The sequence below is a fragment of the Mobula hypostoma genome, chromosome 8 (assembly GCF_963921235.1).
Source record: "Mobula hypostoma chromosome 8, sMobHyp1.1, whole genome shotgun sequence".
NCBI classification, from domain to species: Eukaryota; Metazoa; Chordata; class Chondrichthyes; order Myliobatiformes; family Myliobatidae; genus Mobula; species Mobula hypostoma.
Window position 1 is genome coordinate 41719592 of NC_086104.1, and position 16781 is coordinate 41736372.

General features: G+C 39.2%; 1 protein-coding gene across 1 annotated transcript in view; it reads right to left on the bottom strand.

The window, feature by feature from the left end:
• The window catches only part of kcnh1a (potassium voltage-gated channel, subfamily H (eag-related), member 1a), a 346721-nt gene that overhangs the window by 115477 nt on the left and 214463 nt on the right, over positions 1-16781 (bottom strand). Inside the window, exon 11 of the mRNA XM_063055717.1 lies at positions 9600-9796. Coding sequence (XP_062911787.1) covers positions 9600-9796 — 197 coding nt within the window. The remainder of the gene's footprint in view (positions 1-9599; positions 9797-16781) is intronic.

The window sequence follows — 16781 nt, forward strand, 5'->3', positions numbered from 1 at the left end:
TTTATCTGGATCTTAAATCAATAAATATGCAATAACAATAGATATTTTGCTGCTGTATATGTAGAAGAATATTGCTACAACTCTGCCCTTCAAACGCTTTCCTTAATCATCTTGCTTAATTGCTTTCTTGCTGAAAATTTGGCTCTAATAATCAAATGATGCTGGATTTACCTTAAATCTAAAAATTGTTTCATGGTATGGATTCAAACTCAGGGCAAAGCAGTAACAATAGATAGGAAGCATGAACTGGCAAAGGCAGTATCACTAAAAAAAGATGATTAGGTGAGGGGAAAAGTATTTGAAGAGGAAAATGTCACAACCATTGTTTCCCCAGGTTTGTGGGATGTGTGAAGGGTATCTCTGTAAAACAGAAAGGATAAAAATTGCAGTTCTTTTGCATCAACAGGCAATAAGCCATATCACTGCACTGCAGGAGAGAAAAGAAAGATTTATAGAGTAGCAACTGCACCAGTCGTAAATGCAATCAAAGCCTCAGCTCTGATATTGCATCCTCTGCTCACATTTTATTACAAGGCGAGTAAATGGCTCCTTTGGTATTTATTGCATGCTGAGAATACAACATTATATTTTCTACATTGCAGAATAACTGAATTCCTAACAGGCAGAGAGGTTTTAAATATAAATGCTATTTCCTTTACTTCCCTTTTCTGCATTAAAAATTTAAACAAAATCTTACTTGATTTTGCCTGTGAAAGGAATTTCACATTTTAACTGTGTTACAAATCATATGAAATACAACATTCAGCAGAGTTACAAAGTAGCAAGAGGCATCTTTGATATTTGTAATTATCACTAATCAAATATTATTTTCATGTGTGTACTATATGGTCCAGTCACTACAAAAATATATCGATATTTATAAATTTCTAATAATGGTATACATTAACATTTTTTAAAAAATACTACAGGTTAAATTACGGAAAATCATTAGTCTTTTTCCGCAAGTTTTCATTTCTGAAAGATGCATGAACAGTACCTCATTCCATTATTTTCAATTTTGTAATTTATAGTAATTTTATGTCTTGCCACTGAACTGCTACTACTAAACAACAAGCTTCAGTGATAACAGACGTTACTCTGATCATTACACCTAATTTATGAGTAAAACTAGCAAGCTTTGTGCATTGCAATAATACAGTCGAGGCGATGTGGAAAATTACCAATTTGCTTGTGAAGCTCCACGTTGAAAGGAGCTGAGATGACCATCTTCTTAAAAAAAATCGTATCATCAAAGGCAGTGATAATAAACCTGATTCTGACCTCAGCACTTTGTCGCCCTTTGTGCAATCATATTGTTGACATCAACCAACAAATTATTTGTCTCCATGGAAAACCTCTTAAAATTGTTGCGTTTGATCAAACCCCCATTAGACCATAAGGCATTAAATCAGAGGTTCTCATTTTTTTATACCATAGACCAATACCATTAAACATAGACCAATACCCCGCCCTAAGACACAAGAGCAGAATGAGGCCATTTGGTCCATCAAGTCTGCACTGCCATTCCACCATGGCTGATCCCTCTCAACCCCATTTCCCTGCCTTCTCCCCGTAACCTTTGATGCAATGATTAATCAAGAACCTATCAATCTTTGCCTTAAATATACCAAATAAATTGGCCTTCACAGGCATCTGTGACAAAGAATTCCACAGATTCACCACCATTTGACTAAAGAAATTCTTCCTCATCTCTGTTCTAAACAGATGTCCCTCTATTCTGAGGTTGTGCCCTCCGGTCATAGACTCCCCCACTATGTGAAGCATCCCCTCCACAACCACTCTATCCAGGCCTTTCAATATTCAATAGGTTCAATGAGATTCCCCCTCATTCTCTGAAATTCCAGAGCCCAGAGCCAGTAAATGCCCCTCGTATGTTAACCATTCATTCCTGTGATAATTCTCGTGAACCTCCTCTGCAGTCTCTCCAATGCCAGCACATCACTTCATGGATACATGGCCCAAATCTGCTCACAATACTCCAAGTGCAGTCTGACCAGTGCCTTATAATTAAACACAGAACAGTACAGCACAGGAACAGGCCCTTCAGCCCATGATGTTTGTGCTGACCATCATACCAACCTAAACCAAACATTTGACTGCATGTGGTCTGTATCCCTCCCTCAATTCCCCGCCTGTTCCTCTATTTTTCTAAATGTGTCAAGACACTGCTGTCATATCTGCTTTGACCACTTCCCCCAGCAGCACATTCAAGGGAATATCGCTCTGTGTGAGAAGACCTGCCTTGTAGATCTCTTTTAATCTTTTCCCCAAGTTATGTTAAATCTAGAATTTGATATTTTCACCTTGGGGGAAAAAAAAACATTTCTGCTATGACTCTCAAAATGTTATATATTCTCTTAGGTCACCCCTCAGCCTCTGACACTAAAACAACCCAAGACTGTCTTAATATTTCCTTATTGCTAATACTCTCTAATCTGGGCAACACACTGGTGAACCTCTTTTCCACTCATCCAAAGTCTTCACCATCATTTCAGTAATGTGGTGACCAGTACCGCACACAACACTCCTCATGTGACCCAACCGAAGTTTTATGCAGCTGCAACATTTCTTCCCAAATTTATATCCTAGAGGTCCTAGAAGTAATTCTTGTGGAAAACCACTAATCAGAGACCTCCAGTCAAAATTCGACTTTTCCACCACTACATTCTGTCAGAATCACAATCAGGTTTACTAAGATCGACAAATATTTTGAAATTTGATGTTCTGCAGCAACAGTACAGTGTAATACATAAAAATTACTACAAATTACAAAAACAAATAAATAGCCCAACAGAGGGATAATGAAGCAGTGTACATGGGCTTGTGGACTGTTCGTTCAGAAGTCTTATAGCCAAGGGGAAGAAGCTGTTTCTAAAACTCTGAGTGTGGGTCTTCAGGCTCCTGAACCTCCTCCCCAATAGTAGCATTGTGAACATAGCATCTCCTTGATGGTGAGGGTCTTTGATGAGACATACTGCCTTCATGAAGCACCTCTTGAAAATGTCCTCGATGGACAGACTTGTGCTCATGATGAGCTGCAGCCTTTATTGATCCTGTACACCTTCAATGGCCAAGCCAATATTCAGTCCAATTTACCACGTCTCCATGGATCCTACAGGACTTAACCGTCAGGATCAGGCTGCCATGAGGGACCTCGGGATAAGATCAGGTTTAAAACATCCGTTGCCATATCCTCATCAATCACCGCCATTACCTCCTCAAAATTCTCAACCGTTGGTTAAACATGACATCCCCTGCACAAAGCCATGCTGTCTATCCCTAATAAATAGATGTTCTTCCTGGTATGAGTTGATCCTATCCCTAAGAATAGAGCTTTTGGCTTTGGAGAAGGATGAGAGGAGACTTAACAGCTGTACAAGATAGTATGAGCAGAGAAAAGTGGCCAGCAAGCACCATTTTCCCAGTGTGGCAATGGCTAATACAAGGAGGCATTTGTCAAAGGTGATTAGAGGAAAATGTAGAGGAGAACCTCATGAATATTTTATTTTTTAATTACACACAGTGCATAGTAAGTGCATGCATAGCACTGCCAGTGGTGCATCAAGGCAGATACATTAGGGACACTTAACAGACTATAAGTTAAACACATGTATGAAAAAAATAGAGGGCTCTGTGGCAGGGAAGGGTTACATTGATCTTGAAGCGGTTGCAAGTTCAGCAAAACATCGTGGGCTGAGATTCCTGCCTTGTGCTGTACTGTTCTATAAAACTTCTCCAAAATGTTCCCCCTACTACTGATGCAAGGTTCACAGGTGTATCATTTATATATTAAACAACAGGAGGTATTATATGGAGACTGGTAAATTGATGGCTGATGCCTACAACATGGGTGCACATAGAGCCAACTGTGTATGGCCAAAGATGGCCCAGTTCCTTTCAACCCAGTACTTCACAATCCAATCAGCACGTTTTCCACACAACCTGGACTGTTCACTTGTAGTGCACAAAGCTGGTTAATGGCCCAGAGGAAATGTCTACCCAACATGTAGGCCACTTTACAGCACTCCAGCTATTTACGTGGAACTGGTAAACTGGGAAATACCTCAGAGTGGATCATTACTTTTAAATATGGTGCTGCTTTGGGGACTTCATTTGCCACTTGTTGCCTCTTCGCTGCATTGCTGCTTTAGGAGAAATTAAATTCCAGAAGTTTCTACTTCCTTATTGGATGCAGCAGATTTCCAATATGAGAACATAGAACTGTATAGCATTAGACAGGCACTTGGACCACGATATTGTGCCAATCTGGATGTTAGTACATGCTGCGACTTCCTCCTGTGTATCATCTATATGCCTCCATCCCCTCCATATTCCTGTGTCTATGTAAAATCCTATTAAACTACAGCAAACTACCTGTTTCCACTGCTACCCCTGTAAACACCTGGCACCTTTCACTCTTTACATAAAAGATCTAGCGCTCGCATTGCTTTTAAACATCCCCCTTCCACCCACCCATCCCCAAATCTTAAAAAGTGTCCTCTGGTGTTTGATATTTCAACCCTAAGGGAAAGATTCTGACCATCTGCCCTATCTAAAGGTTTGTCTAACCTTTCATTGTAGTTCATATTTCTGAACCTAGAAAACCTCTTCTGCACCCTTTCCAGTGTCCACATCCTTCCTACAGGAAGAATTATATAGGGAATTAAACAGGGAATTATAGACCGGTTAGCCTGATGTCAGTGATGGGAAAGATGCTGGAGTCAATTATAAAAGATGAAATTACGACACATTTGGATGGCAGTAACAGGATAGGTCCAAGTCAGCATGGATTTACGAAGGGGAAATCGTGCTTGACTAATCTTATGGAATTTTTTGAGGATGTAACTATGAAAATGGACAAGGGAGAGCCAGTGGATGTAGTGTACCTGGACTTCCAGAAAGCCTTTGATAAAATCCCACATAGGAGATTAGTGGGCAAAATTAGGGCACATGGTATTGGGGGCAGAATACTGACATGGATTGAAAATTGGCTGGCTGACAGAAAACAAAGAGTAGCAATTAATGGGTCCCTTTCAGAATGGCAGGCGGTGACCAGTGGGGTACTGCAGGGTTCAGTGCTGGGACCGCAGCTGTTTACAATATATATTAATGATTTAGATGAAGGGATTAAAAGTAACATTAGCAAATTTGCAGATGACACAAAGCTGGGTGGCAGTGTGAAATGTGAGGAGGATGTTATGAGAATGCAGGGTGACTTGGACAGGCTGGGTGAGTGGGCGGATGCATGGCAGATGCAGTTTAATGTGGATAAATGTGAGGTTATCCACTTTGGTGGTAAGAACAGGAAGGCAGATTATTATCTAAACGGAGTCAAGTTAGGAAAAGGGGAAGTGCAACGAGATCTAGGTGTTCTTGCACATCAGTCACTGAAAGCAAGCATGCAGGTACAGCAGGCTGTGAAGAAAGCTAATGGCATGCTGGCCTTTATAACAAGGGGAATTGAGTATAGAGCAAAGAGGTCCTTCTGCAGCTGTACAGGGCCCTGGTGAGACCACACCTTGAGTATTGTGTGCAGTTTTGGTCTCTAAATTTGAGGAAGGACATTCTTGCTATTGAAGGAGTGCAGCGTGGGTTCACAAGGTTAATTCCCGGGATGGCGGGACTGTCATATGTTGAAAAGTTGGAGCGACTGGGCTTGTATACAGTGGAACTTAGAAACATGAGAGGGGATCTGATTGAAACATATAAGATTATCAAGGGATTGGACACGCTGGAAGCAGGAAGCATGTTCCCGCTGATGGGTGAGTCCAGAACCAGAGGCCACAGTTTAAGAATAAGGGGTAGGCCATTTAGAACGGAGTTGAGGAAAAACTTTTTCACCCAGAGAGTGGTGGATATGTGGAATGCTCTGCCCCAGAAGGCTGTGGAGGCCAAGTCTCTGGATGCTTTCACGAAAGAGATGGATAGAGCTCTTAAAGATAGCGGGATCAAAGGTTATGAGGATAAGGCAGGAACTGGATACTGATTGTGGATGATCAGCCATGATCAGTGAATGGCGGTGCTGGCTCGAAGGACCGAATGGCCTACTCCTGCACCTATTGTCTATTACAATGGACAACCAGAACTGCACACAATACTCCAGTGTGGTCTGATGAAAATTTCAAATAGCTGCTACACGATCTCTTTATTCCTACACTCAACACTCCTAGCAATGAAGGCAAGAATGCCATACTCCTTTCCACCTTTTCCATTTGCATCAACACGCTCAGTGAGCTACGGACGGGAACTGGAACTAGTGGACATAACTTCAAGATTTGGTCATGGAGGGCAGGGGGAGGAAGTAGATTTAGGACGGAGTTGAGGAGAAACTGCTTTCCTCAGAAAGTATTGAATCTGTGGAATTCTCTGCCCAAAGAAGCAGTAGAAGCTCCCTCATAGAATCACTTTTGTTTTATAATCCCTGCTCGAGCTCTCGGGTCTTCTTTCACTAGTCTCTTAAATTTAAGCAATCTCCTCAAAAGAAAATTGGCAGGTCAATTTAACTACACTACTAAACTGTGGAACTCAATACCTAAAGCTATAAAGGGACGCAGACTCTGTTGACATTTTTATATGTCAGCTCAAAACCTATTTATTTAACTTTGCTTTTAACTCACATCATTTTGTCTTTTATTTTGATGTTTACACCTTGTCCCATTGTAAAGCACTTTGAGCTCAATCGCTTGTATGAGAAGTGCTCTATAAATAAATTATTATCATTATTATTGAATATATTTAAGACATAGTTAGATAGGTTTGCATTGTATGGTAATTAGAGGTTAAAGGGAAAAGGAAAGTATGTAGAGTTGAGTCTATGGCAAGATCAGTCATGATCGTATTGAATGGCAGAGCAGGCTTGATGAGCCAGATGGCCGACTCCTGCTCTTATTTCTTATGTTCCTGTGGACCCCAAGATCCCTCTGTACCAGTGCCATTAAAGGGCCGACCATCAACAATTCTTCTGTCAATGTTGCTTCAAAGGTGGGGTTGGAGTTTTAAGGTCTGGAGCAAAACTGAGGTAATGACATAAATGTGTCCTTGTGGATTTATCCACCCTGCAAAGCCCTGCTACTATTACAGTATCCTCCTCAAAAGGAACTGCTTTTGCCACAGATAGTACAAGTGAAGCCAACTTCCACTACGCTTGCATTTCCGTGTTAGCCACACTAAATACGACCCAGGTTTGGTAGGCAAGTTTCAGAGAAACTGACCGTTTTCATTGACATTATCCCATTACCCTTACTGTAAGCTCTCCAATTGTGCATGCCCATTACAAAGTCATGGTCTATTGTTTTGGCATTCCACCTGACTGCCCCCAAAAATGGATTCCTCCAGTAAGGGAGCATGGAAGTTGCAACAATCCTTTACCGTTGTAATGGGAAATCTACAGGAACATGCTGGTTCTTCTTTTACAGGAGAAGGAAGAGTTACATCAGTAATTTCAGTGGAGGGGAATTGTTGATAAGGGTCAACATAATTAACAGATAAGATATCTTTAAAAAACAATAAATATTGAGTTAATAGGGCAAGGCAAACTCATTTTGGAAGTATTGACTAGTGAGGTTTATACTTATTTTACATTTTTGAACATCATGAACCAATACAAGTTTACGAAAAAGGAAAGAAGTTAGAAATTTTCAGTACTGAAGTAGATCTTAAGAGTGTCAAACTATCAGTGTGTATTCAGCTCTAAGCAGAAATAAATATTCTGTGCAGTCATTTAAGAAGCCTGTTCTAGACTTATAAGAAACAAGACATTTAGAGTACAACTGGTTGAAAAACAGTTCTCATTTTGGGAACTACATGTAATTTCTGATTGATACAAGTACTTCACATTAACATTTTAATCTGAGGATATGCTAGATATTCAACCTAATACATTCCATTTAATTACTTTCATACTCCTTAAACAAGTATTGCTCTCAGAAACATAAAACTTTAGTTTCTGCTACTTTTGGAAAATATATAATTATTAAGTTGATACTATCTATTTTGTCTATAATTTGATCACACAATTAATTTTATAGACTAGCATTTCAAATTGGCCTAATCTATTCATATTATATTTCTGTGTACATTATTTTAACATAGTCATTAACTAGTTATTTGAATAGACTAATACCCATACAATGTATTCCAGCACATGGTTTTTTTTAAGCGTGTCGCACCAGTCAGCCAGCCATTCTTGTCTGGTGCGTGGTGTCAGGATTGGTCTCCTTTGTATTAACCGGGTCACGAAATGAACGTTCTTGACTCAACCCTTGTTTGTTTACAAGGCCGAGTGGCTAACTCGACGTTCAACCCGGCACTGATGGAAAGCGTGCTTGGGAGCTGGCCCCAGTTGGATTCGAACTTGGGAGCCTTCGCTCCGGAGTCCGGTGCTGATGCCATTGCATGGTGAGATGCTCAGTTTCTCTACTTCAATTTCTATGATTTCGATATACCATGGTACGTGGCGGCTTGCACGACTCTACGGTAGCGTAGCGGTTAGCACAGTGCTATTACAGCTCGGGCATTCCGGAGTTCAGATTTCAATTACGGCACCATTCGGCAAGAAGTCTGTATGTTCTCCCTGTGGAATGCATGGGTTCCCCGCCCCCCCCCGGTACTCCAATTTCCTCACACAGTCGAAAGACATATCAGTTAGTAGGTTAATTGTCCCGTGATTAGGTTAGAGTTAACGGGGCTTGTTGGGGTGGCTGGGGTGACGTGGTTCAAAGGGCTAGAAGAGCCTACTCCATGCTTAGATAGACAGACAGAAAGATCCCCCCTAAAAAAAATCCATTTAAAAATAGGCATCTGGAAACAATTCATATAACCATCAAATCAGTTTTCTTTTTCCATGCATGGACTACGTAATATAATTCATTGCACTACTCACTTTGCAATTGAATAAAATTAAGAATAGTTTGTATAATGTTTCAGGTAGAGATGCTTAAGCAGTTGTAAATAAACAGCACAGCAAGTAAAGTTTTGAGAAAAGTTCTTGGGAGGAAATACTAACCATTTTTTTTTGCCATAATGAGCCCAGGTATGTTAAATCCAGATATATATATATTCATTCCAAATTTTGAACATTGCATCATCTTCATTCCATTTTTACCAAAATATAAACTGAAGAAAGTGAAATACATTTCACCCTATTCCATTATATTTTTACACTTAAAGATCATCTAATGTACATCTTGGTTGTCAGATATGCATCTTACTTACCAGATCAAATTCACAAAAGATCTAAATGCAACATGGTTAATTGCATAATAATGCTTGATAGCACTGAAACAAAATTGTTCCCTTCAGTTGTATCAGAGCAGTAAATCTTAAACTTGTTATCCAACATTTAATTCAAACTGTGATATTTTCTTCAATAAGTGTTAACATTACAAAAGCGTGCGGGTGTGATATAGGCCAACAAAGAATGCTGGCAGCATCAGAAAGCTGAAGGGCAAATCAAAACTATTTATAAAAATACAAAAGAAAGACTCAATTATTTTCTGAGTTTATATAGCACAGATGCTATTCCTTTTGAAAATGCAATTAAAGGAAAAGAGCTTGTTTATAATAAAAGGAAATCTTACCCTTTTCCGAAGATTATACGTCAATATAAGGTTCCTTGAAAAGGAATTTGCAAAGGCTGTATAGAATTCCAGAACTTTCTGCAAGGCATCTCTTTTGATAACATGAAGATCACAATATGTCAAGGCTCTGACATTGACGCATGATTGAGCAAGGGTATTTTCCTTCCAGAAAACATCTCCAAAGACATCTCCTTTCCCTGGGCAAATAAAAAAATACAAAGGAGGGACAGATTCAGTTAGACATTTTTGCATGCAGAGACTTTTTTTTTTAAATTTCATTTTCTTTCTATAATGATATTTGTATGAAAATGCAAACACTCAAGACTCAATAATTTTTTAAAAACATGTAATTGGAAAGTAGTCAATATTTGTGGAAGTGATTAACAAACACTGTCAAATTTCATGATGCCAAATGGACAATCACTATGTGGTTATAATAAAAAAGAAGCATCATTTCATACACAATTTGCAATATATCATTAATAGGAGCATTTGAACAATAGGAATATTTTACTTGCTATATGCCTATTAACAATATAATAATTACTTGCTTACTCACACTGTACAGTTAGAAATTGACAAAGATTTACTGCAGATGATTTTGAGATTATATTCTAAACTAAAATACTAAGATACTTAGCACTGAGATCTGGGCCAGCTGAGATGGGGCTAAATTATGGGAAATACAAGAGTATTCCATATTAATTGGTGTGAGATGCAGAACAATAGTACACAAAACAAAAAATTTCACAATATATGCCTGTGATATTAAACCTGATTTTGATTCTGATTGATAACATTACCACTGACCATGCTAGCAAGCCCAGGTTAGCAACACAGAACTAGACCAATAGGCTTGAAACACTGGTTCATATCCTGCTGTGCAATTTGAAATTATTCTCCGGAAAAATCTGGAATAAAAAAAATACCAGTTTGTCATAAACGTCCCACCCACAGAGTCATATACAGCTTTTAGGAAAGAATATCAGTAAAAAGGACTCGGCTGAGTTCATATTCCTGAAGGAATACAAAAAAAAATTATTTTCATTGAAGTGCTCAAAATCATCAAGGGTCCAGATACAGTAAACAAAAGAGAACAGATTCCAGTTGTGGAAGGGCTGAGAACCAGTGGGCACAGATATAGGGTGATTACAAAAAGGGCCAAAGTAGCTGGATGAGAAAAACAATATGCCAAAGCAACACACACAAAACGTTAGAGGAACTCTGGCAGCATCTATGGAAAAAAGTAAACAGTCGACATTTCAGGCCGTGACCTTTCATCAGGACTCCTGACCTCCTGGTGGTAAAAAGGTCTTTTGACCTAACTCGCCCTTGCTGAGCAAGTCCTTCAGCAGACTCACTGCTTCTTCAACACTACCCGACACTACCCACACCCCCACCCCCACCCCACCTTGCCTGACATTATCTTCCTGCTACAGCTTGGGTCACTACCGGTGCAAAAAGGAATTAGATGATTTACCTCGACTCAAACTCCTGAAAGAGGAAAGCAGACAATAAATGTCCAGCAATTAAGCCATCAACAGAAAAGTGTAAAGAGGTGTAGGCACATTTCACACGTCCCCCTCTATGAAAAGTTACTTTCAACCTGCTCCAGCTGAAAAATTCTGGGATTAATAATGATCAGAATATCTGCTGAGTTTGATTTGATCTGGGAAAGTAGGTTGGTTATCACTAATCCCAACCAGAATTTTACTTATAACTGCATAGATTTATCACTGCATTACAATATCAAACCAATATTTATTTTGTGTAGCAGAATATTAATGATGTGAAGCAGCAGTACGACAATTTTGCTTTGAACTGAATTTTCAGTGGTAATGAAGACCCAAAGCTCAATGACAATATTCACATTAAAAAAGTCCTGTTAAGGTTAGTTTTTGTTGCATTTTGATGCCATATTTAAACTAATTTCAGTAATTGCAGTAATAGTATTTTAAGCATGAAGGTAATTTGCTTAGCGTTTATGCTAGAGTTGTTTGGGAGGGTCGATACTGATTTGTCAAGAGAATGGGAACAGGAGTGAAAGTGCTGAGGTTGAGGAATTTGGTTTACAAACAGAGGCAGTGTGACTGCTAGCAATGAGAGGCTGATGATAGGGCAAAATTGCAGTTAACAAGATGAGTTACAATGTAAAAGGCAGACAAAATTGAAAAGGAAGAATACTGGACTGAAGGTTTTATATTCGAATGCGTACAGTATCCGGAATAAGGCAGATGAACTTGTAAACACAGTTACAGATTGGCATTTATGATGTTATGGGCAACACTGAACCATGGCAGAAAGAAAATTATAGCTGGGAGTTTAATGTCCAAGGATACACATTGCGTCAGAAGGAAAGGCAGGTAGGCAGAAGGGGTGGTGTTGCTCTGTTAGTAAAAAAAAACAAAATCAAACATTAGAAAGAGGTGACACAGGCTTGGAAGATGTTGAATCGTTGTGGGTAGAGCTAAGGAACTGCAAGGGTAAAAAGACCATGGGAATTATATACAGATTAACAAACAGTAGGAAGGATGTGGCCTACAAATTACGATAGGAAATAGAAAATACATGACAAAAGGGCAATGTTACAATAGATCATGGGGGATTTCAATATGCAAGTAGACTGGGAAAATCAGGTTGCTGCTGGATCCCAAGAGAGGGAATTTCTAGAATACCTAAATGGCTTTAAAATGGCTTTTTGTTGAGCATACTAGGGGATCAGCTACTCTGGACTGAGTGTTTTGCAATGCACTGGAATTGATTAGAGAGGTTATATGAAGGAATCTTAGTGAGAAAGTGATTGAATGCACCCTGAATTTTGAGAAGGAGAAGCTATCAGTATTACAGTGGAGTAAAGGAAATTATAGAGGCATGAGAGAGGAGCTGGCCAAAATTGATTGGAAAAGAACAATGGCAGGGATGACGACAGAGCAGCAATGGCTGGAATTTCTGAATGCAATTCCAGAAGGCACAGGATATATATACATCCCAAAGAAGAAGTATTCTAAAGGAAAGACGTCACAACCGTGGTTGACAAGAGAAGTCAAAGCCAACATAAAAGCCAAAGACAGGGTATGTAACAGAGCAAAAATTAGTATTAGTGGGAAGTCAAAGGATTGCGAAGCTATTAAAAATCAACAGAAGACAACTAAAGAAATCATTAAGGAGGAAAAGATGGAATATGAAAGTAAGCTGGCCAATAATATTAAAGAAGATATCAAAAGTTTCTTCAGATACATAAAGTGTAAAAGAGAGGCAAGAGAGGTGAGAGTGGATATCAGACTGCTGGAAAACGACACTAGAGAGGTAGCAATGGGGGTCAAGGATATGGTGGACGAACTGAATAAGTATTTTGCATCGGCCTTTGCTATGGAAGACACTAGCACTACACTGGAAGTTCAAGAGTGTAAGGGGGCAGAAGCGTGTGGAGTTGGCATTACTAGGGGGAAGGTTCTTGGGAAACTGAAAGGTCTGAAGGTAGGCAAATCACCTGGACCAGATGGTGTACACCCCAGGATTCTGAAAGAGGTGGCTGAAGAGGTTGTGGAAGCATTAGTAATGATCTTCCAAGAATCAGTAGATTCTGGAATGATTACAGAAGACTGGAAAATTACAAATGGCACACCACTCTTCAAGAAGGGAGAGAGACAGAAAGAAAGAAATTTTAGGTTAGTTAGTCTGACCTCAGTGGTTGGGAAGATGTTGGAGTTGATGGTTAAGGATGTGGTTTTGGGATACTTGGAGGCACATGATAAAATACGCCATAGTCAGCATGGTTTCTTTAAGGGAAAACCTTGCCTGACAAACTTTTTAGAATTCTTTGAAGAAATAACAAGCAGGATAGACAAGAGAGAATCAATGGATGTTGTGTACTTAGATTTTTAGAAGGCCTTTGACAAGATGCCACACACAAGGCTGCTTAACAAGTGTCCATGGAATTACAGGAAAGATAATGGCATGGATAAAGCAGTGGGTGATTGGCAGAAGAAAAGATTGGGAATAAAGGGAACCTTTTCTGGTTGGCTGCTGTTGACTAGGGGTGTTCCATGCGGGTCTGTGTTGAGACCGATTCTTTTTATGTTACATGTTAATGACTTGGAATTCAGAATCAGAATCAGGTTTATTATCACCGGCACGTGACGTGAAAATTGTTAGCTTAGCAGCAGCAGTTCAATGCAATACATAGTCTAGCAGAGAGAGAAAAAATTAATAATAAAGTAAATCAATTATGTATATTGAATAGATAATTTAAAAATGTACAAAACAGAAATACTGTATATTAAAAAGAAGTGAGGTAGTGTCCAAAGCTTCAAGGTCCATTTAGGAATCAGATGGCAGAGGGGAAGAAGCTGTTCCTGAATCACTGAGTGTGTGTCTTCAGGCTTCTGTACCTCCTACCTGATGGTAACAGTGAGAAAAGGGCATGCCCTGGGTGCTGGAGGTCTTTAATAATGGATGCTGCCTTTCTGAGACACAGCTTCCTAAAGATGTACTGTGTACTTTGTAGGCTAGTGCCCAAGCTGGAGCTGACTAGATTTACAACCTTCTGCAGCTTCTTTCGGTCCTGTGCAATAGCCCCTCCATACCAGACAGTGATGCAGCCTGTCAGAATGCTCTCCATGGTACAAATATGGAAGTTTTTGAGTGTATTTGTTGACATGCCAAATTGCTTCAAACTCCTAATTGAAGTATAGCTGCTGTCTCGCCTTCTTTATGACTACATTAATATGTTGGGACCAGGTTATGTTCCCTGATGGCTTGTCTTCAGGTATATTTAAGGCACAGGTTGATAATTGATGGCTTTGTTGCAAAGCTTGCGAACAATACGAAGATAGGTGAAGGGGCAGGTAGTTTTGAGGCAATAGAGAGGCCACAGAAGGACTTCGACAGATTGGGAGAATGGGCAAAGAAGAGGCAGATGGAATACAGTGTCAGGAAGTGTATGATCATGCACAATGGTAGAGGACAGAAAAGGATAGACCATTTTTTTTAAATGGAGAAAGAAAATCAAAAATCCAAACAGGATTCACCAAAGATAAATTTGCAAGTTGAGTTTGTGGTAAGGAAGAAAAATGCAAAGTTAACATTCAGTTGAAGATGACTAGAATATAAAAGCAAGGATATAATGTTCAGGCTTTATAAAGCACTGGTCAGGCCTCACTTGGAGTACTGTGAGCAGATTTGGGCTCCTTATCTAAGAAAGGATGTGCTGAGAGGGCTCAAAAGAGGATTATAAAAATGATTCCAGGATTGAATGGCTTGTCATACAAAGAGGATTTAATGGCTCTGGGCCTATACTCACTGGAACGCAGAAGAATGAGGGGTCACCTAACTGACACCTATCAAATGTTGAAAGGCCTCATTAGAGTGGATGTGGAGAGGATGTTTCCTGTAGTGGGACAGCCTAAGTCCAGAGGACACAGCCTCAGAATAGAGGGGTACCCTTTTAGAATGGAGATGAGAAGGAATTTCTTTAGCCAGAGAGTGGTGAATCTGGTGAATCTGAGGAATTTGTTGCCACAGACAGCTGTGGAGGCCCAAGTCTTTAGGTATATTTAAGGCACAGGTTGATAAATTCTTGATTAGTCAGGGCATGAAGGGATATGGGGAGAAGGCAGGAGATTGTGGCTGAATGGGAAAATTGGATCAGCCATGATGAAATGACAGAGCAGACTCAATGGGTCAAATGGCCTAATTCTGTTCCTATGGTCTTATGGTCTTATTTAGAGACACACCTAATTAAAAATGATTAACATTAGTAAGGATTTTGTGACAAGTGGTGATATGATGGTGCTCAGCATTGAACTCATTGAAAAATTGCCCCAAGAATTCAATGTTTTTTATATCATTTTTCAGCTCTAATACACATATGGAGGTTTTGTGATGACCAAGAATTGTGAAATATCCAAACAGGGAAAAGGGAAAACAGGAAGTTAAAGCCTGTTGCTCAAAATATTAAAAGAGCCTGGATAATGATGAACTTTTTAAACTATTTTATAAGAAGTCAAGTTTAAGAAATGCATATGGATTAAACAAAAAAGTTGAAATGCCACAACAACATTTGTTGATAAGAGTTTATAGTAACACAAGACAGAATAATCAGAATATAACACTTTATTTTTAAATGAACTATACATCTCACGCTTGTGAAATTAGATTTAAGGCTAGAGAGTTAATTATCATTAGCTGTAACTAAGTTTACTATTAACACCATTTACACTTCTTTCAACAGCACATACATTTTTGTTTACAGTGAGAATCGCACATAAACAGCTTGAAATTCTCATTAAATCACTGACTCCTGCTTTGATGCAGATAGCATTTCGTAGGAGCAGGATACTGGAGGCATTGACATTTCCACATTTAACTGGTTTCACAAAACACAAGGTTTCTGTCGGTATTTCAAAGTAACAGTAGCAGGCACTGGCAGGTATATCGGCATTACCACAGCAAATTCTGGGCCATTAGATTTAAACAATTTATGCATCCATGTCATATATAGATTATTTTGAACCACTTTATAACAAACACAGCAGACAATATCAGATACAAATGAAACAATTACTAAAAATCCATAAATTTAAAGCAGATGGGTATTTAAATATGTTGTTTGAATTACTCAATACCACTTGTGTATAGGTCCCAGCTAAAATTGGCACCACCTGTAAATTAATAAATCCATACAGATGTACAATGGACAGATTTCTAAATGGTTGCATCACCATCTGGTATGAAGGGGCCTCTGCACAAGATCAGAAAAAACTGCAGAGGGTTGTAAATGATGCCAACTCCATAATCCGCACTAGCTTTACCACCGAGGACATCTTCAAAGGTGGCATCCATCATTAAGGACCCTCATCAGCCAGGACGTGCCTTTTCACTATTACCATCAGAGAGGAGGTACAGGAAAAATGACAATTCTTTCCTTCCACTATCTGATTTCTGAACCCATGAACACTACCTCACTAGTTTCCTCTCCTTTTACACTGCTTAACTTCTATGTCGTAATTATTTATATAAACATATACATATATTTCTTAGTTTATAGCTTATTTTATGTATTGTACAGTACTGCTGCTGTGAAACAACAAATTTCATGGCATATGTCAGTGATAATAAACTTGATTTTAGGTGCAGACCTAAGAACTTGCTACTTTCCCTAACAAGTTCTGGCTTTACTTG